General features: G+C 36.9%; 1 protein-coding gene across 3 annotated transcripts in view; it reads left to right on the forward strand.

The window, feature by feature from the left end:
• GABRA2 (gamma-aminobutyric acid type A receptor subunit alpha2) overlaps window positions 1-22,852 on the forward strand; it is a 122,575-nt gene that overhangs the window by 292 nt on the left and 99,431 nt on the right. For all 3 annotated transcript variants that reach the window (XR_004628885.1, XM_019797257.2, XM_002917015.4), the window contains exons 2-3: window positions 926-1,003; window positions 3,565-3,680. Coding sequence is in view for 2 of the 3 variants with exons in the window: in XM_019797257.2 (XP_019652816.1) it covers window positions 933-1,003; window positions 3,565-3,680 (187 nt within the window). In the remaining variant the exon portion in view is untranslated. The remainder of the gene's footprint in view (window positions 1-925; window positions 1,004-3,564; window positions 3,681-22,852) is intronic.

A 22,852-nucleotide genomic window follows, 5' to 3' on the forward strand; every position in this document is an offset into this window, starting at 1 on the left:
GCCTTTGCCTCCGGTGCATGCCTTGTCTCCCCCACCCCACTCTCCTATGCTCCCTGAAACCCAGGAGGTTCAGGTCGCCTCCTCCTCCCCAGCACATTTAAAAAAATAATTTCGATACTCATCAGCAGAAGCGTATCTGCAACTACAATAAGATCCGAGACGCCCGCCCTCCTGCCCGGCAGGCGGCACGTTAGCCTGGCTCTTTTATAGTCTTCAACTTTGCACACTGTGATTGCCGCTGCCTGCCTGCCGCGGCTGGATCCGGGAGCCTCGCGCTCCGGCTCGGATTGTGGTCCTCGGCTCCGGAACAGCTGTCAAACGCGTCGTTTCGCAGCAGTTGATCCGAACCCGGCTGCCTCCAAGACGTGGTCTTGGGCAAACTGCACGGGCAGGGAGGGAGGTTCTTTTCTTTTCTATTATTTTAGAGGGAGTGAAGAAGTGAAGACGTGAGGACTGTAATGAAAAGAATAATCGAAAAAGTGGGCTGGCCGCCCCTTGCTTTTCCCGCTGGGGTTGCGGGGGTGGCCTCGGTTGAGGAGGTTGTGGCACCAAGTACCCGTCTCTCCTCCCCCTTTTCACTCTCCCCTCCGACCCATTCTCTTCTTGAGTCCCCTGTGTTATTATTAAGTGTGTGTGAGCACAAAACAGTTTGCTGACGATGGGGCTGGGGGAAGTTCTTGGCAGAGCAAAGTCTGATTATTTGGTCATCTTGCTGTCAAGAGAAAAAAAGAAAGACAAGACAAGACAACCCCCCGCACCCCCCACCCCCACCCCCCATCATCGCACCCTACACCCGCTCCGTTGGAATAATTCTGTAGCTTTAACTCCAATTCTCAATTGGATTGACATTCTTTGGGGCTATTTGGATGGTGGTACTGAATGTAATTTTAAGTGTATTTTATTTTTCTTCCATGGCTTTACAAAGAGCGGCAATGAAGACGAAATTAAACACCTACAACATGCAGTTGCTGTTTCTTGTTTTCTTGGTGTGGGACCCAGCCAGGTGAGACATTTATTTATTGTATTTGACTTTTTAAATTCAGGGTAACGGTGTGTTTCTTGAATGCTATCAATGCTGAGGTGGCCTTTGACAAGCTGAAGTATTTTGAAGAGTCCACTCGAATGAAAAAAAGGTTGTATCAGGAAATTGAACTATGAAGTGGCAGAGGCTATAAAAAGTTCACTGCTTCTTGTTTTTAGTGATAAAGAACAAAAGTGATCAGAAACATTTTCTTGAAAAAAAAAAAAGAAAGAAAGAAAAGAAAATCTCCAGAGAAAAGACTTATCTTTTGAATGGCATATTCTTGCAAGGAATGGAAGTGGTTAAGTTATATGTGTTTATAACACCAAGATTCAGTAAAATAGCCAACAGTTTTTCTTTAAGCCAAACAGAAAAGCACAAGCTAAAATGATTTGATTAACTTTTTTCCCCTTCCTTCTTTTTTTTCTTCTTTCTTCCTTTCATCTTCCCTTTTTTAATGGTCTAGGCTCTTTTCAGTCAACGTAGAAAACCCAAAGGATGTGTGAGCCTTTAACCTCTAGGTGGAGATAGTACACAACTTCACAATCACAAACAATAAAACAAAAGCTTGATTTATTAATCTACTTTTCATATTATTGATTTAGAGATCTTTTATTCCTAAAATGGTTACTGTCATAAACAGTACTTATTTTAAACATGTAACTAATTTTGTTTTGCCTATGTTCTACAAACAGGAAATTGATTTTTATTGCTTTCAGTAACATCTTAATGGCAGTCTTTTCTGATTTTTATTTTAATTTATTGTCTAAATTTAGGATATGGTTTTCAAAATATTAGAGGACTTGAAATATAAGAGTTATAAGAATGTTCATGTAACCATTCCTTTGAAAAATAATGTCTTTATTATACTTTTATTGCCTTTTTAATTTTTCATTTTCCTGTCCAAGTAATTGTCAAAGTATGAAAATACTTTCTAGAATTGAGAAGAAATCTCTTTATAAGGCTTATTTTTAATTGGAAAATAGCTCCTTATTTAACATCTTAATATTGAATTTAGAAAAAAATATGACATGTGATCAAATAACACTTTTCAGTGAAAACCTCTATGTGGAACTTTATGATTATTGTAGTGATTGGTTTTAAAATTAGCTTAAGGTAATATAGAAACTTTTGATGATGGAATTTTGATGAACTAATTTCCTTACATAATTTTTAAATGTTTACCTTTGTATCAGTGTTTTAATATTTTCTCTGCCCTCAAGACAATATTTGTTTGAAGTTGGTTGCCAATTTTTTAATGTATCGTGACTATTTTTAGTTACTAGCTGTGTAATCATTTAAATGCAAATGGACTCTATCAATGATATTTTATACAATACACCTTGGTCAGAATGCAGTCACATATAATCTTTGATTTTAAAGGAGTGAACACACCACGGTCAATTAGTAATCATTGAAGATCCTCAGCACTTAACCATATTTCCCTCTACTAGTTTTCTGTTCTATATTTGACCAGTAATGCTCATGCCAGTATTTTATTCTATTATATAAATGATTCTTTTTTGGGGCCAGTAATTTAAATCTCTGAATCATTCTAGGGGAAAAAAAATGGCAGTGAAAAGGGACATTCTGTTTTATGCATCCAGTTGCTGCTGCACCAAATTGCTGGATGTCACAAAATCAGGTCTCTGGCTTTCTGATGGAGAAATAATGGAGAAAATCACTGTTTCTAACCCTTTTCTGGTGATATTTTAAGACCATTTGTTCTTTCCACAAATTTATCACACACACACACACAAAAGTGGCGAGGCATTTTAATCTTCAGGCAACCCCTATTGCTCTCCTCTGAGACCAGTCAGGAGGGGTACTCTTCCAAGGCTGTGTGCAGCCCTGTGTGTGTTCCTGTTCCTTTCAGAGCCCACCTCCACCGCCTGGCTACAGTGGAGCCTGGAATACAGCCAGTGGAGTTTCCCTGATGTCTATATTGCACTTGGCCATTGGGTGGAGGTATACCCAAAGTAAGGAAATAATCTTGGTTTAAAAGAGAAAAATGACATAAAGGGGGAAAAAAAGGCATTTATGAGGAAGATAGAGACATTTTCTGCCTCCAGGGAGACGATTTATTTTCCAATTAATATTCAGAGCACTGAAGTATTATTTCAGGAGTCGTTTTGGTTATTGTACCTTTCTTAATGCAGAATAACATTACTAATAGTGTCTGCATGTGATCATCTACAGTCATAATAGATTCTAGGGGATGGCTTTTAGAAAAAATGAATATTCCACACTGAATGCTAAGTGGTAGAAACCTGAAATAATTTTGACATCAAACTTTCTGATAATCTAGTATTTAGTGTCTATTTTCAACAACATGTTTATCTCCTCCACAGATATGCTGGTATTTATAGAAGTGATAAAAGGAGAAAATGGGTGGCCCTAATAGCTTCGAGAGGCTTAGAATTCAAACCAAGGAAGAAGAGCATGCTGGCACTTGTACAACACACATATGTATATGCGTGTATGTATATATATACATGTGTATATATATATATATATATCATCTTGTAAAATTGTCTGTTTAGGTTGGTGCTGGCTAACATCCAAGAAGATGAGGCTAAAAATAACATTACCATCTTTACAAGAATTCTAGACAGACTTCTGGATGGTTACGATAATCGGCTTAGACCAGGACTGGGAGGTAAAAGTAGTTTTCCTTTTTTTAAACTCTCATGAAATAATGCTTTTAAAAGTTATGAGTAATATTAATATTCTAATACATTTTATATATGAATGCATGTATTAAAAAACATAAATAATAGAACGTAAGGTATATAAAATAAATATTCCTTTTACGCACGCACAACGTACTTAACATAATTTTTAAGAATGCCTAAAGTCATACGGAGCCTAGACTTCCTGCATGAAGAGTTCTTAAGTTAGTTTATTTATAATTTTTCAAACTTAAAGTATATTACAATGAAACATTACTGGGCAGCTATGCTTGTGTAGTATCTTCACATTTTACAGATGCCTATTTTCACAGCAGTATAGATACGGAGAATTGAGACACATTAAAAAAAGTATCTGGGTTGTATTTCAACAAATACACAGTTTAGGATCCTATGATGCTATTTCTTTACACATACATATGATGTTTCTAAAATGCAGCACTGGTTTGGCGTTCTTGAAACTTTCAAAGACATTTTAGCTATATATTAGCTCTAGGCCTAAATTTACTGGACTGTGGCATAGCTTGATTTCAAATTTAAATATTAATTTTCAGCTCAGAAAAACAAATCTGTTTTTATCCATAAAGATAAAGGAAATTAGGCTTGGCCAAATGTTAATTTTTAAAATATGTATAATTTTAATTATCCTCTAATTATCCTTAGCTAGGTGATACCAAGGAAATAAAGTGAAGGTAAAGTAGATGAAGGTGTGTAATTCCTAAAGGATTCTGAATCAAAATGTTGTTACTCATTAATTATAACATGACATATATATTTCCATACATACATTTATCACATGTATGTTATACTTATTTGGATGTTTGGTTTAACCAGTGATTAAAAATTAAGAAAAAATAGTTGAACAGTTGATACTAATCAAAGATTTAAATAATTAGCCAGGTTATTACTGGCAACTTTGTAATATGAAATTGCTTACAAAGATGTGTATTGACTAAATGCCTAGATATTTATGTAAATACTTTCTTTGAAAAATGTAGGTGGTGGTTAATTCTATGTATATTTCCCAGTGTATGGTTTGGAGTGTCCAGGACTCAGAAAAAGTCAGAAAAGACCCAACTTGTTAAATAATATGCCATTTAATGCTGTTAGCTTTTACTGGAATCCCTGAGAGGTATCTCTCACTTTAAGATAAGTACAAGGGGGAATAATATTAAAAAATATGGCCCATTGTATCGTTCAGAGCAAAGTCCATTGCTTAATATACACTTAGTTTTCTAAAAGGAAAAACTAAAAAGAAAATAATATTTCTTCAGTAATTAATATTTCTATTGAGCTTGTATATAAGGAACCACTCTCTGATTCCTGATGTGACAATGAGCTATTGCCAAACTCACACCGTAGAAGTGTGCCTAGCATAAATCTGTCATAATTCGTGATAGTAGTTTAAGAGGTAGATTGCACTAAGGCAGATACTTTTCCTAAGTCATAGATTTTATTTTTTAAAATAAATAATGTGCTGTCAAAAATCTTAATATTTGAGCTAGACTTTGGGTTTTGTGCCTGTGAGTCTTTAGGGCAAGTATCTATGCTGTCGGTGTGTGCTTGGGGAGTAGAAATTACCTGTTTCAGGATGTGGGTCTTGCCATTTAGCTCTTCCTATTTCTTTTGTAATATCTCTTACATTCTTTTTTACTTGCATTGTCACTGCTCAGATATGTATCCTTGTCACTTTATTTGGGTTAAGTGACTCTTCTTGACAGGTGTCTTCTTCCCCAGTCCTTTTCTGATATTGTACGTACGCCGATATTTCCCAGTCGGATGAGTTTTCTTTTATTCTTACAATGCTTTCCACATACCCCTCACTTTTCTTGATCATAGAACTTCAGTGGCTCCCCTTTGCCTTCGGCAGGTGGCAGGAGTAGAAGAAGGTGGTAGAAGGAATATAGGTCTGGGAGGTAGATAGATCTAGGTGGAATTTCAGTTCCATCCACACACGAAGCTGTGTCTTGGCCAGATAATCTCTTTCCTTTCGTTTACAATGGTCGTGATATATCTACCTTTCTGCCTTATAGGGTTGTTGAGAGGGTTATATAAACAAAAAGTGTCTACAAAGCTGGTGCCACATAGTAACAATTCAACAAAGACGTAGTTCTTCTTCCTTCCTTAGATTCCTAATTTGCCAATCAAGGTTTTCTACATTCTATTTCTGGGGCTTCATTTTATTTTTCTGTACTTCAAAGCATTTGTTCTCTTTCTCTTGCTAATCCATTTCTATCTGCTCCCTTGGGCTTTGGTCATATTCTTTCCTTTCCCTGGAAGTATTTTTCTCATCTTCTCTGATGATCGAAACCCTTCCTTTTCTGTAAAGACCACCTCAACACTGGTCCTCTAGTAAAGATCTTTCTTAACTGAATTGAAGCACCCGGATTCAATTTTCTCTCTGTTGAATTTCTTCAGCGGTTGTTGGCTCTATATTTCATTTGGAACTTATTATGTGCTGGTTTGGATTATTTATTACCTTTTTGTGTGTCTCTTGTTACCTTAACAAGATTGTAAGTTCATGGAGGCAAGATATTGTATCATCAATCCTCTGTTCTCTTAGCAATTAATTTTTGATTTGCATATTGTGGCCATCAAATAAATGTTGATTGCTTGATTAACTTTTCTATGACCAGTTAATCATCTGTAAAATGGGGCTACTCATATTTAGCTGACCTTTTAGTTAGAAATGTTGAGGCGATAGGTCAGGCATCATGTTTCAGGAAGGTAGTGTGGCTTAGTGAAGACCTACCTAACTTTAGAATGTGGAGATTTAGGTAAAATCCCAGCTCTCGTCCTGAGCAGTCCTGTGACCTTGAAATACTCAGCCTCTCTGGGTCCACATCTCTCATCTATAAGGTGTGATTACTCATACTGTTCTTAAAGCATTTGACGAATATGACATACAATGATACACGCAGAGAATTTAGCACAGTGACTGGCATATGGTAGAGAGTTAATAAATAACAGTGCCTAAAAGACTTTCAAAAACTTTCTAAATGTAGTGTTGTAAATTTAAATTATTATGATTACTTCTGCATCCCAAATTCTTAGCCTGCATGTTCATATGTTATTTCAAATAGAAAGTCCAAGGAAATTACTTGCATCATTATGTCCCAGAAATTAATAAGAAGGACAAAATGAGTTTGATTCGATTTTAATATATCAAGCTGAACATCTCCATTGATGAAAAATCTGGATAATTAATCTCAATTATTATTTTCTTTCCTTTATAACTTTAAAATGAGTATATAGGAAAGAGCAATCAGTTTTGGGTTACGAGTTAGAAAAATTGTTCTTTTTTTCCTGGCTCTACCACTTACTAGATTTTACCCTAGCCAAGTTACTTAGGCATTCTGACTCTTGGTATTTTCTTTGGGAAAATGGCAATAATGGTATTTTATCTTGAACGGAGGAGAGTAAATTGAGATTAATATATATGATAAGGATTATACAAAACATTTAGTGATAAAATTCTAAGATATTTTATGATTAATAATAGAGTCTCTTTAAAATTTAAGTTACATCATGCCACTCAACTGCTCAAAATTCTGCAATCATTTCTACTTCACTCAGAATAAAAATCAGGTTCCTTGTGGTGGTCTCCAAGGCCCTGCATGATCTGACTCCTTATTCTTTCTTTGACCTCCCCTCATACAACTCACCTTGCTAACACTGCTGCAGTCACATTGGCTTCCTTTTTGTTCTTTGAACACACCAGGATATTCCTTAGAGCTTTTTCCCTGGCTGTTCCCACTTCCCTGGATATCCTTTGATCTCACCTTCTCAATGAGGCCTACCCTGACCAACCAAATAAATACTATAACCTGTCCGCCTCTTAATAATTCTGATCCCATTTACATACCTTCATTTTTTTCTTTTTTCCTTAATACTTATTATCGTTTAGTATTTAAGACAATCTATTTATCGCTGTTATGTCGATTGCTTATTTTTGTCTCTTTTGCTCGAATGTAGGCTCACTGAAGTCAGGGATTTGTGTCTGTTTTTTTGCTTAATTCACTGATGCATCATCTATCCCAAGCATCTAGAACAACACCTGGCATATAGTAAGCTCTCAGATATTTCAGGAATGAATTTTAATTTAACTTAGTTATTTAATTTAATTTAATTTTTACTGTGCTATCATGAAAAGAATTGACTATAGAACTTACCTAATCCTTAAATCAGTGGAGCAGTTACCATTTAATTAACACACTGAACTTCTGTTAGCATCAGCATATTTTAGGCTGACATCTTGGTGAATTAGAGCTATTATTACACCAGTTACTCAAATCCTGACTTAATGTTAGCCATGATTCTGCCTTGAACTCTGTGATTTTGGGTGATTCATTTATCCCATCTGTGACTTAATTTACTCATCTGTGAAATGGCAGGAGAGGATCTACTCATTCTATTTAAATCTCACAAGGATACCATGTGGTTAAAGTAAATTAAAATTCTTGAGAGATCATAGTGTGAAATACAATTGATAAGCGTTAGTATTGTCAGGAATATGAAAAGAATTATTCCAGAAGAGCATCTTAGGAGGCAGTGTCCTTTGAAAACACGCCAAGAAAATACTGGTATGTCTTGTGCATTTGGTAGGCTTACATCTTTGTGAGTCTGGAAACCTGAGATGGGCTTGCCTTGATATTTTATCTACCAAGACCATGCATTTAGATCACCTAGAACTAATAAGTGGATTAATTTTTCCTCTTGTCTTCATTTTAGTCATTAGAGCTAACAACTTGGAGTATCACGCATGGATTTTTACATTCCATAAGAGGCTTTCAAATTGTTAACTGAATAAAAAGAGCAGCATTTGTTTTTTGGACCAATTTTGTGGGGTCATTGGAAAAATGAATGTGTAGACAGGTCTCGTACATTTATGACAGCTAACATCCACAATGCTCAACAGTGACAACTATTAGAAATGACAAGGCTTGGTATCTAAATTATAGATTCAATCTGGAAAACCTAGATTGAGTACCATGCTTAACTGGATTTTGAAAATGTTTCAAGGAGGTCATCCAGATAGATTTTTTCCTTCCTTGCTCGTTTTATACTCTGAAACCTTGAAGAAACTTTATGCTTAAATCCATGAAAAATAGGATGTCAGATCATAGGCTTAGGGTCTGAGTGTCAGTTTCCAAGTTCGTTCTTGGATATTTACCTTCAGGCTGTAGAGAGATAGATGACAACACATTTCTATGAATTTTACTGCTCTCAAATTTATAAAAATAAAATATAGTCTATTCAATGGGAAAAATTAATATAGAAAAATCTGATCCCTCCCAGAACCTAAGAGGAATTCTGACCTCAAAATAGCATGATATTACTGTATAAAGTAATGCTTAAGGTCAGTGCCTCTGGATACCAGCACCTTTGGATTTGAATTCTGTTGCCACCATATGATAACTACAGAACTTTCAGAATGCTACTCAATCTCTCCTTGCTTTGGTTTCTTTATTTGTAAAATGGGAGTAAAAATATGTGACTTACTGGTTTGTTGGGGATGTAGTTTTTTGTTTTTTTTTTTACATCTATATCCTTTGGACAGGGTATGGCAAGCAGAGTAGGAACTCAATACACGTAAGCATTAATGCTGCTGCTATTGCAATAGAATGCCATAGAGAGCATCACCCAGTGTTTCACTTAATGTATAAAAGCTATGACTTTTTAAAAAAATGATAAATTTATAGTACACATAACCCAGTTTTATTTTTTTAAAAAGATTTATTGTTTTGAGATAGAAGGAGAGAGAGAGAAGGAATATGAGAGGGAGGGGCAGAGGGAGAAGGAGAGAGAGAAGCTTAAGCAGAGTCCACACTGAGCGGGGAGCTCGACTCGGGGCTTGATCTCAGTACCCTGAGATTACGACCTGAGCTGAAAGCAAGAGTGGGATGCTTAACTGACCACACCACCCAGGGGACCCCGCATAACCCAGTTTTAAAGAAAAGAGAGGTTATATATTTCTCATGCAATTAGTTTCATTTTGTAGACACACCTTTGTATGTGTACAGAATCTCTGAAAACAAAGGCAGTCACAAAAGAAGTATGACATGTGGGTTGCTCTTTATAATTATTATCATGACATGCAATAATTTGGTATCATCAATTCATGGTAATAAATTTGCCTTTGGGAGAAAAGATATAGTTACAGAATAAAACTTTAGTCTGTGACATTAATGATGATTTGAGAGACATAAAACCAAAAGCGTGTCCATCAGCCTTACCTGGGATTGTGCTAGGTATTTGAGTGGCAAAAACTCTGGGTCTTGCAGCCACAGAGTATGTGCCCGAAGCTTGAAGGTGTCTTTTGAGATGATGGGTGATGGAGGCATTGGACTAATAGAACATACAAAGAATAGTCTGAAATCTCTACATGGAATTAGAAATGGAGGGGGAGTGGGTTGCATGATGAGCGGGAAAAGAGACATTGAGTGTTATGAAGTTCTGGTCTCAGGTGGAGGCAGGGTAAACTCCAGGATTGGGGACCCCCCCTCTCCGTAAAGCTGTGAAGTTTGGCATTCTGCTCCTCTTTCAGAGTCTGTGGTTGGGGCTGATGTTCGCAAAGAGGCCTGAGGCAGCTGAGAATATCATCTCCCTCCCTTTCTGACTCAGCCTTCTGGGGTTCCCTGCAGTGTCTGCAGTAGGCTAACCTTTAGAATAAGCTGTAGTAGGTAAAAGAAGATTTCAGAGCCTTTTTACGCTCTTGGCCACTATCTTCTTCACCCACTTGAGTTTGCCTAAAGGTCACAGGGAAAGCTGCATTTGATTATTTCATGAGTGAGAAAATGGAAATAAGTTGGGGAGATTTCACACAAGTGTGCAAAAGAGCTTTTCATAAAAGTGTAAAGGATTATTATCATTAGTCATTTCCTGTCTATTTAAAATTATTTTGTGGGAGGTACAAAAGATAAAAAGCAGAGAGGTACTGGCTGCTTGAAGTGGGGTGCTCTGGGGAGGCTGGAAACTCTGGGTCTGACCTCCAGAAATCAGTTCCTTCAGTTTTGTCTGGGACCTGTTGTACTACTCTCCCTCTGGCATGGAGATAATATGGGCTTCATCACAGTGCGAGCTCACTTAAACCAGAAGCATGGTAATGTTATGTACAGTTTTCTGGATTCTTTTTGATATTCTGATGCAACACTAAAGAACGTCATAGCATTTCTGCACACCCTCTCTAACGCTGTGTTGCTTGTTCACTCCCTGTCAGAGAATGGCACTAAGACAGGCTTCTTCAGAAATGGTTAGATTGAGGTAGTTTGCAGAATTCTTTCTCAGTTTGTTGTATGAACTAGGTACACAGCTTGTGATTTATTTTACAGGAAAAGCAGACTGGATACATGGCAGCAAGGGTATGCATTACATTAGATGGTGGCACTTTCTTCCCAACCAGCATCTCTCCAGCAGAATTCATGGTGACATCATTGAAATGCGTGACCAAGAGAATACTACTCATGTTTTCATAAAGTAACGCTAACGCTTTGTTTTCACCTTAAAAAATACTTGATTAGCCATTTTTTCTTTCAATCATTGCTCCTAGAAAAGCATTGCCCTCGGTCTTAATTCTGAGGGATTATTATTTTTGTTTTCTCAGGCACAAGCATGCTTCACTCACTGTGTTTTCTGGCTAGCATTTAAGCTCAGGTGCAATCAGCATTTCTCTTTTTACCCCCTTAACACAGTGGATAAATAGGCATGACCGATCCATTTGTTTTAGTGTTATTTTTTGATTGCTACAGCTCAATCATATTGTAGAAATCTATATTGGTAGTGGAGATGGCCAAGTGAACAGCTTGGCCAGTCAGCAATTCATTACTTTTCAATGTGTTAACATGCAAAGAGTCAAATTAAATTATTCTAGTATTCTGTTTCTTAACACATGTCTATTGAAGGGTTATGATTTCCAGACATTCTGCAGAATATAAAGATGTGTACATGGTGTGTTACTGGTCTCTGGTGGTTGAAGTCCCTCGGAAGACAGATAAGGTAGATACGCTATGATTCTCAAAATAACTTGAAATAGTGCAACATGTGTTCCATTGTAAGAATATGTTATTGAAGTTTAGAGAAGAATTCACTTTTCTTGTACCATATAACCAGAGTTGGCCAAGTTCTGTATCTATAATCATAGTTCATGCATTCAACTATTTCTTATTAGGGGCCAATTATTTGCTGAGTCTTATTTTAAATGCTGGAAATATTTTGATAAATAAGACCCAGACTTCGCAGAAATTCATACCACACCATATTTTGGTTCTTTCTGCCTTTCAAGTGTCCTAGACATTGACTTCTTCCTTCCCTCCTTAATCAAAAATACCGTATAACCACCCTATGTTTTCTTTATTGAATGTTATTGATTGTCTTTTCTCATAACGGGGAGAGTGAATTTTGGTTTATTTACTGTCAGCCTGAGAGTTTTATCTATAGAAGAGTATGACATCCAGAGAGCGTGTCTTTTTGGGTCTGTAGCAGAGGTGTTGAGGGTTAAGTGTAGCATTCTTAGAGTCCAGCTGAAGCTTCTAGACATTTCTCAGTTCTCTTTTTAAAGAAATTGTTTTGCCTTATTTTAAGTTCTTTTGAGCGAGAGATGAGTTCAATAATAACTACACATTCCTTGAGAAATAAAAGAAGTAAATTACATGATGTTTAATGTAATGAGTATTAAGTTTATTTCTTTTGAATTTTTAATGGTCTTGACACCATATAGAATTCAGAAAACTTGTTTTTAACTTGAAATATGGCATCCTTTGAGGTACAGCTCTTATCATTTAAAAGTAATGTATAAGAATAAAATTCATGTTTAAATCTAAACAGATTTCATATAGAAGTTCATCATATCAAGGATATCACTTATGATGAGATGTAAATCTCTCAAATTCTCCATAGTTTTTGCAATTTAAGAAACTTTGATTAAGTAGTAGTTTTGATATCTTTGTATGTTTTTATTAGACCTTTGCAAAAAATCAAAAACTAGTATATAGAAAATATGAACCCATCTCCCTCTTAGTTTGACGTAAGTTATGATGTCGATTTTTATTTTCTCTTTCTTATGTTCCTTCTTGTTTATTTCAATATTTAAAACATGTTAAAACAAAAGAAAAATTTTCCCATAAAATTAAAAAAATAGTACTATTATAAGAACATAATTTTAAGAAGTATCTTTATTAGCATTTGGGATGTTAGTTTTTTTCCTTTCTTTTTTTTTTTCCTAGGGGAAAGAATGCAAAATGTAGCACAAAGATTGTTCCAGGAACATGTGTGGTGACATTCTTTCTGCATAAACGTATTTCAATATTCTTGGAGGATATGTTTAGTTAGGACATTGCTAATTTGATTTAAAACACAATAAAAGAAAACGTATGGCTCTTCTTCTGATATAGTACCCACAGGAAAAATATATGTCAAAAAGAAGATACTGCTATTTCAACTATTTTGTGGAGATGATTAGTAAATTGTAACAGATTTTAGGGATATTTCAGGACTATGATATAATGAGTAGTACAATTGGATTTTGTTTCCGAATAAAAGAGTAGAGTTATGTCACAAGATTAAAGAAGGCTGAAGAAAGGATAAAAATTATAAATGTCTTTTCATAGCATACCCAAACCTGTATTTAGACTGTTTTGTGGGGACACCTATGGTATCTTAGTAAGTATTAGGGAGACATTTGACTTTTATTAAGAGAGTAGAAGGCGTGGGTGTTTTTAGGATGGTATGTGTTAAAAGATTTCTAGGACAGAAAAGATCTCCAGATTTGAATTGGAGGAGTGATTTGGAGAGGAGGAGGGACGTCATGGGGGACTTTTAGAAAAGGAGGAAAAAAGAAATAAACAAGAAGTTCACTTTACCTCTAATTACTCATAAGAAGATTTTAGCTTTTGAAGCAGCAGATGCTGAGTTACTACCTAGATATTTGGGTTGGAGAGTCCAAACGTATTCAATTATATGAACTCTCTAGAAGCCTTTACAATAGAAATTAACCAAATCAGCCATAGTCAGAAAATAGGGTAAATGGAACAAATTCATTTTTTTTTTACCACGATTACATAAACTCTCCAGTTTCTCAAGAAAGGAAACAGTGGGCTAAAATGCCAGCCAGGTTTACATGGAAGATTAAAATGTGGATACCAAGAGAGAGGGAGGCTTAATTAAAAGAAAATGGAATCTCAAGGCTGGTATTCAGGTCGGGTAGAGGGGAATATGGGAGGGTAGACTTAATTAGTTATCTAGGGCATGTAAGAGGATAATCATCGAAGCAAAAAATGTGAGGCTGATGACTGTGCTTTGTAAAATAGCAAAAGAATCATGCAATATGTATTGGAGGAAAAGAAACTGTAGACCCTTAAGAGGGTAAGTGGGGTGGCTTGAGGTGATGAAAATGTCACAAAGGAATGGGAGTGAATGTAGAGCCATTTTAAAGGAAGTCAGCATTGGAGCACTCCTGGGAGAACAGCAAGTCCCCTGATAACTAAAAATTAAAACTAAGTATTCTTTCATTGTCTTGAGTAGCTTCTGCCTTAATAATGATAACAGAATTGCAGGATCAAAGATAACTAACAAGAAACTATATATAGAACCATATGACTCGTAGTGCTTATATTAAAGTATGTCGGCATTTAAAATAGATTAAATGTAAAAAAAAAGACTCATTATTCTTAAAACATACAAAATCAAGTAATAGTGTCTGAATTCTTAAAGGACCAGGCAGATAAAGTAGTGAGGAGAGTATTTCTGTAGCAGAATTCTTTTCAACGGTCCTTCTTTCAAGATTCCCAGATAATTGGAAGGGCTCTTGAAGGTGTTTTTGGCTGCCACCAAACTGATGGTATGACTCATAACTTCAGTAGGCAGGGTGGGTCATTTAGGATTTACATTATTATCTGTGAAATACGGGGCTGTTGAAAAATCCCATGGGACCCAGTTGCTGACTCAGAGATGTGTACACTTAGATGCAGTTCTGCTTGTTACGCTGGTGCTGCCTGCCTTCATCACTCTCCTTTGACTGCTGCCATGCCCGATCTAGACTTTGTCATTTTTGGTGACAGCTTCTAATATAGATGTCTTACTGTCAGACATCTGATTGCCACCAGGTGCAGAGAGCAGCTGCAATTCCTGCCGCTGTTGCTGCTGCCTTGGAACAGCTGGGAGGTTAAGCAAAACCTATCAGCAGATACGGAAAGTGGGCAGGTGCATGTTTAAGTGAGTGGATATGAAAGTTAGTGGGGTGGAAAGCACATGTCTCTTCAAATCCTTTCCTTTTAGGGAACTGTGTTGTCGTCTGTCATTTCTATGATTTTCCCCACCTGGTCGGAGAGCGTGTTGTAACACTTTACCTACTTCTGTTTGAGGACATTAGAAGAGGATATAGTAATGCCAAGTGGCTTTTTATAGTGCAAGTTTGATTCCAGTTGGAAATATAAGAGGGGGCAAGCATTGGAATAACAATAAAATATAGGTGAAGGAATATTATCATAGCCTATATCCATTACGGATGTGTTTGTCAGAAATGAACAGAAAAACCTATTGACAGTGATCTCAGTGGAGGTCGGTTTTTCTCACAAAAAAGGTCTGTAGGCAGGTGGTTTCAAATGAAGACTGAGCTCTTACATGATGGCATCAAACATCAGGAACCCAGACTGTTTTTATTTTTCCACTTCCTCTTCCTTAGCATTGGCTTCTGTCCTTATGCTGTCACCTCATGATCTCAAAATGGCTGCTGCAGCTCCAGCTATCATGTCCACAGTACAGACTGGAATAAAAGGAAGGGATGGCACTAGCTCTGTTACTTCCTTTCATTTGAAAAATAAACCTTCCCAGCTCTTGCAGCTGATTTCCACATTTATCTCATAGCTATTTCAAGCTAAAAGAGCATCTGGGAAAATTGGAGATCTATTAGAAAGAAGGAAGATGCATTTGATATTCAGTAGGCTTCTAGCAATGCCTGTCACATCTTACTGATGCTAATGGAAAAGTTACTTAATTTCTTTGCGCCTCAATTTCCTGCTCTGTAAAATGGAAAATATTAGTTCCAATGGTTAGTTTAGATTTATCTGAAGTATTTAAAACTTTAATTTGCATATGAATAACCTGGATAGTGATTGTCAAGATGCAGATTTTGATTCTGTCTGTGACTGTGGAGCTCAAGATGCTGCCTTTGTAACAAACTCCCAGGTGATACCAATGTTGCTGGTCCTGGGGCTACACTTTGAGTAGCCAGGAGGTACTCAGCTAAGGCTACCATATTGTACAACCCTCAGGGGCCTCTGTAAAGAATACAGTGCAATGGAGAAGATCTTTGAGCGCTCACAAAGTGGTGTTGTTGTTGTTATTATTATTATTACTACTACTACTACTATTAGTCATGGTTTACTCTGATAATTACGAATTCATAATTTCTGTTTCTAAAGGTTGTGGTGATAAACCTTACTTTGACCAGAGTATAATCATACATAAATTATTCCTTATAACGTGCTTTTACAACATTGCTAGTAAATATTAGATTGACCATTAATTCCTGTGAATATGCTGCATATTTTTTAATTTAGTTATCACTAAATTAACACTCTAATTCTACCATATTCTGTAAAGAAGAACATATCCCTATAAAATGGAAAACACTAATCTCTGACAATGCCATGGTGGAATCTGGACTCTGCTTGATTAAAATGTGTTGGAGATTGCAGCTCTCACTAGTTGTGGCAAAAATAATATTGACATGAATGTTGTAAACTAAACTAGTATAAATAATTGATTATAAGAAATGAATTTAATCCTTAAATATAGTAGTGTGGTAAATAAAATTTTGCCACATGTGTAATCTCCAGGGTAGAAAAATAATAGCGCTCTCTTCTTGTATTTTCTATTTCATTTTTTTAAAGGATTTTATTTATTTATTTGACAGAGATAGAGACAGCTAGCGAGAGAGGGAACACAAGTAGGGGGAGTGGGAGAGGAATAAGCAGGCTCATAGCGGAGGAGCCTGATGTGGGGCTCGATCCCATAACGCTGGGATCACGCCCTGAGCCGAAGGCAGACGCTTAACCGCTGTGCCACCCAGGCGCCCCTGTATTTTCTATTTCAGATGCTTCAAAATTTTCTTTTTAGAGAGATAAAAAATGTGATTTCCTTAAAATGTATTATACCCGGTTTATATTCGAGTGCCTGCCAGAGACCAGATTATAAACCTGGAGGATCCTAAATTCTTAAAGAACTGATTTTACTTTAATTTTAAAAACACTAAGAGGCAAAGGGCCTTTGCTATGATCAGAAGAGTCTGTGATGGCAAAGCAGTGTATAAAAGCATGAAAACCATTATTTATGTGAAAAACCCCTTTGTTTTTATAAAAGCTCTATGACCTGGAGCAAGCCAGTTAGCATCTCGGTGCCTCAGTTTCTAAAACATGAAAAGGGGGAGACTGTAGCTAAGACCAGCGATGTCCCTTCCATCTAAAATTTCTCTCATCTTTTGAGGCTTATTTCAAGGCAAATAGAGTAGAAAATAAGGTTCTTGGAACAGAAATCTAAAACCATTTTTTTCTTCATTGTAGAGAAATAGAGTATGGGCCTGAATAGAAGCAAGCAGAATTAGGCGGCTGAACTTCTAAAGTCTGGCCTGCCAAGGAAAGTACAAAGGCTGTTTGGTCTTCCAACTGCCAGCAATTAGGAGTTTGTACAAAACTAGGTAGTTCATTGCCTGAAAATTTCAATTAAGAGCTTCTCTTAAAGCTGAGTAAGGTTTGAATATGAAGTGATTGGTACAGTGAGGTAGTGATAAACATACAAAATTATACTGACCAACCTCCGTGGTCCTGAACATTACCCTACTCTCTTTGGAGAGGTGATGTGAATGACAGCATCTCTTCAGAGCTTACCCTCTGGGACTTCTAGGCTCTGTTTAATGTGATAGACCTACCCCCTTATAGATCTACCCCCTCTTGAAACTCGGTCCTGGTAGCTGGGTCTTGGTCTTTTCCCCCTCCTTTATCTGCCTCATTCTTTGGTTTCTCTTCATCTTCTCTCTTCCTAAATGTGCTCCCTTAGGGACTGTACTTTCAACACTTAACCGCTTATCACTTTAATGATTTTCTCAGAACAATCTCATTCAATTCCGTATCCTCAAATATTGACCCATATGTAGATTATCTCTGGTTCTGAAGCTGTTTTCTGATGTGAATTTGCTTGTCATCTTCCAGATGAACTCCCTTCTATGACCACCCACGGCTTTCAGGAGCAAGTCCAGAGCACTTAAGGTGGTCTCTGCAGACTCTGGCCTCTGCTCACGTTTCTCTCCTCGTTTCTCACTACTAATCACTACATTGCACCAAGTGGTTTAGATCGACTGTCCTTGTTTCCATTTTTATTTTTTAATACAAGTGGATTTCTGTAACCTTTACACAGACTTTTGCTCCTTTTGGGGACATACATTATCCTTTCTTCACTTTCTAGCTTAGATGTCACTACTTTCTAGCCGCCTTACAGGACTGTCACCCTTCCACACACGTGCGCACACACACACACATCTCTGTGGAACAAATCATCCATTACAACATTTGACATAACATGAGTGTAGTGTTTTGTAACTCTGTGTTCCATCTGTTGGAAACTAAGATCTCTGCAGCAGAAATTTGTGACTCCTCGTCTCTTGTTCTAGCCCCAGTACCACGTGTAGGAGGTAGGTAGTAACCTTAATACCTGTCGAATAGATAAACTAATGATGAACTGTATCTTTCATATATGAATTTCTTAAACTTCCAGAAACTAAATTCATAATTTTATCACCTAAAACTACTTTTCATCCTGTGGTTCTTAATGGAGTCCATATTTGTCAACCTACAAGTGCTAAAAATCCATTGAGAACAGTTTTTCAAATTCTCTTACTTCTTTCCAGTCTCCTGACTCTAATTCTGCTGTCCTCTGATATGCAGATAACAACCAATTGATTGGCTTGTTTTTTGGTTTAAAAAAAATAACTTAAGGCACTTAGAAATCAGGACATTTCCAATAAAAAATGTGGATTTCTATCTTCTCTTTTAAAAATCACAGATCTGGTGAACCCAGGCTGAAACTGATGACAGAAATTGAAATAGAAATTGAATTGATGATAGCAATTGAAACTAGGTAACAGTCTTCTAAATGGAGGCAGTATGGTCTTCACATTTAGCCAAAGATCTCATTTTGATCATGTCACTCAGTCAGGTTACCTGCTTGGCCAGTAAATAATGTGCTGCCCCTCTCCAAACACTTGCATGTGTAAAGCACTATCCTATTTACTATATTGCCAAATTTTATTTTTTTAGTTAAATTTGATTATGTAATTCTTTTGCTCAACAGTCTTCAATGATTTTCTTTTTTCTCACTTTCCAAAACACAATCTCCAGTCTGTATAACAGAAATCAGAATAAAGGGACCCAAACTCTATTACTCCCTTGGGCCGGTCAATAAAAAAATGAGTTGACATTATGGAGACAAGACCTGAGGCATGGCTATGCATTGTGCGAAGGTGGCTGTGTTTTATCTGATTATTGCCATATAAGTGTTTGAGATAAAAGTTGCCAGATATTCTAATTATTTTTCAAAAGTAGAAATACCAATTTTTATGAGAAGTTTCTTAATTTTTAAAGGCCAACCAATTCTAATTCAAATCAAAACAAACAAAATCTTGTGTATCCTGGACAAAATACACCTGAGTATTAGTTTACAGCCTCAGGACCCAAACCAAGAGATTTTATAAAGGTTATGAAGACATCATTTGGGGAATTTGTTAAATACAAATTTAACCAATCCTCAAAAATTTGGTCGGTTTTGGTTTGGGCCCTGGAGTCTGCATTTCATCAAATGTTCTTGATTCTGATGCAGGTGTCTGTTTGGATTCACTGGATGGAATCATGTGTCTTTGAGTTTCTGTTTAAAAATGATGGTATCTTCTTCCATTGTCTCGTAGTACTTTATTTGTGTCCTTTTAATTAAAAATGAGAAATCTGTGTGTATGGTAAGATCAATCTGTTAACAGACGAGTCTGGTGGGATTTTCCTCAATAATTTGAAAGAGGGGCTTTTGTGCCCTAGTCTGCTGAGCTAGCTGTTACATAGGGTTAGAGACCTGGGTTTGTTCCTAAGTTGATTCATCTGAATTAACTGGCTTATGCTGTGGTAATAACTCTTAGCTTAAAACATCATGTTTTATTTCTTTCTCACCATCTAACACTGTCCACTGAAGGTGGATGGGTCTGGAGGGGTTGGGCTCTCCTATACATCATCCTTACTTAGGGTCTCAGACTGATAGATTTCCACCATTTAAAATATTGCTGGTCACTGTGTCAGGGAAAAAACACATGGTCATAGTGTTCTTTAAAGCTTCTGCCTAGATGTGACACTGTGTCACTTCTACTCGGATTCATTTCTCAAAGGAAGGTATATAGACATGCTTAACTTCAAGGGTGAGGGGAAGTACAACTCAGAAGTAGACTTGGGGATTCTTGGCAGCTTAATGACTACCACGATTTGCAGAAGTACCCCATTCTCAGGGTGCAGCTCATCTTCAGTAGTAACAGCTAATACACCGTGTGCTGGAACAGGTCATGTTTTATTTCAAGGTGTATAACTTGTGAACTGTATTTTGTGTATTAATACATAGCATGTTTATTAGTTAATTGTTATGCTTTTTTGACAAATTGACTTGATATACCTTCAGAGCCTTTTCCAGGTCCCAGGAATAAAGAGCTTTGCCACTTGAGCTGTAAAACCATAGCCTGAATTGCAGGTACTTAGAAGGAGATAGTCTTTGAAAACGTTAGCCTGAAATCTCAAACCCCTGTGACAGTAATTGCCAGGGAGAGTGGAATTAAATGGACGAGGAGCAGAGGCCATGTCATTCCAGCTTGTTACTGTGTCCTCAGTGGCTGGCGTGGTACCTAGAATTCAGTTTTTGTCAATGATTATTTATTTATATGAATCCAACACTCCTATATGTAAAAATACATAGACACAGCCTTACTTAGGACAACTACCGATTTTGGGTTCTCACATACATTTTAGGCATTTAGCAATCAGTTTTATCTTTAAATTTTAGTGATTCAGACTTCTGACATCGCTTACAATGAGTCATCTTTCTCAGAAACAATGTGGATTGATATATGGGTTCAGTGGCTTGGCTGAACGTTGAATGCAGTAGCACATAAAATTAGAGACATTAAGATGGGCTTGTACTTAATACAGGGAAATAGACGAACGCACCGGCCCTTGATGTTACTGAACGGGGGGCTATACGAGCGATGATGGTGAGCAAAAGGCTGCATGGGTGCTGTTGTCTGCAGTGATGTGGCTGGCACTGCGTTCTAACACTGAGACAAAAGCTCCGGGCGAGCCACCAGTTGCATAGGATAGTAACAAAAACAAATGACAGAAATGCATTTCCAAAGCCTGAGTAGCATAAGTCTAAATTGTTTTTTTTTATGTTGAGATTATGCAAAACCATTATTAGCTTCATGCAGTCTGTTTAAATTTCTCAATTGTCTCGTGGAAGCCATCTAATTAAATATTATAAAATATTGCTAATCATAATAAATTAATAATCATGTCTACCATGTTTCAAGTGCCAGGTAATATGCTAAGCACTTTACCTATGATTTAATACTCATTATTAGTGCCATGAGGTAGGTAATTTGATGATCCTCACTTTCCTAGTAAGAAAAAGACAGCCAGAGACCAATTATCTGCCCTTTGTCACGTAATTATTTTGTGATAGAGTGGGCATTCCGGATGCATCTTTCTCCAGAGACTTTGATAAATCAGAAATTAAGAACCCCCAAATCCAACAAAGGTGTGAATAGCAACGGAAATGTCTCTGCTCTGGATGTCAAGAGGTCATTGTTTATTACAATTGTGTAACCATTAGCCTCTGGATAAGGACTTCAGGAAAGAAAAGGATGGTTTGCCATGACTCATTTATTTGCTTGGGGGTTCTTATTACCACATTTCTTGGTCAGCCTTGACTTTGACGTATATCTGGGACTTGGATCTGAGTTGAGATATGAAGAGACAGAAAGAACATTTATTAGTAGAAAATCTCTCAGGGCACTGGTGATTTAAAGCCAGAATCTTTGATTTTCACTCTGCTGGTTTTACCCCTTACTTGATGTGAGGCAGAATTTTTACTGTTATTATGCTCAAGAATAGCTAATGAGGACACAAGAAGACCATGTGGCTTAGGTAGATAATTAAACATTGTTTGATACATAATATATTGGTCCTTAGATTATTTGTAGAGTTAATAAAGCACTGATGCAACCATTCATATAAATTTCAGCTTTGATGGGCTTATCGTAAGTTAAATTTAAAGAATAGGATATGTGAAAAGGTATAAGTCTATGAAAGCCAAAGAAATGGATTATTCAATGCAAGAGATCTTTTTCTTTCTTTTTTTTTTTTTCCTTTGGTTAACCTCCTTTTTTTTTTTTATTATTATATTATGTTGGTCACCATACAATACATCCCCGGATTCCGATGCAAAGTTCGATGCTTCATTAGTTGCGTATAACACCCAGTGCACCATGCAATACGTGCCCTCCTTACTACCCATCACCAGTCTATCCCATTCCCCCACGCCCCTCCCCTCTGAAGTCTTCAGTTTGCTTCTCATAGTCCATAGTCTCTCATGTTTCATTCCCCCTTCTGATTGCCCCCCCTTTCTTTATCCCTTTCTTCCCCTACTGTTCATCCTAGATCTTATGTTCCATAGATGAGAGAAAGCATATGATAATTGTCTTTCTCTGCTTGACTTATTTCACTTAACATTATCTCCTCCAGTGCCGTCCATGTTGTAGCAAATGTTGAGAATTTGTTCTTTCTGATAGCTGAGTAATATTCCATCGTATATATGGACCACAGCTTCTTAATCCAGTCATCTGTTGAAGGGCAATCTCGGCTCCTTCCACGATTTAGCTATTGTGGACAATGCTGCTATGAACATTGGGGTGCATATGGCCCTTCTCTTCACTACGTCTGTATCTTTGGGGTAAACACCCAGCAGTGCAATGGCTGGATCATATGGTAGCTCAATTTTCGAATTTTTAAGGGACCTCCACACTGTTTTCCAGAGTGGCTGTACCAACTTGCATTCCCACCAACAATGTAGG

This window comes from Ailuropoda melanoleuca, chromosome 11 (genome assembly GCF_002007445.2).
Source record: "Ailuropoda melanoleuca isolate Jingjing chromosome 11, ASM200744v2, whole genome shotgun sequence".
Classification (NCBI taxonomy): Eukaryota; Metazoa; Chordata; class Mammalia; order Carnivora; family Ursidae; genus Ailuropoda; species Ailuropoda melanoleuca.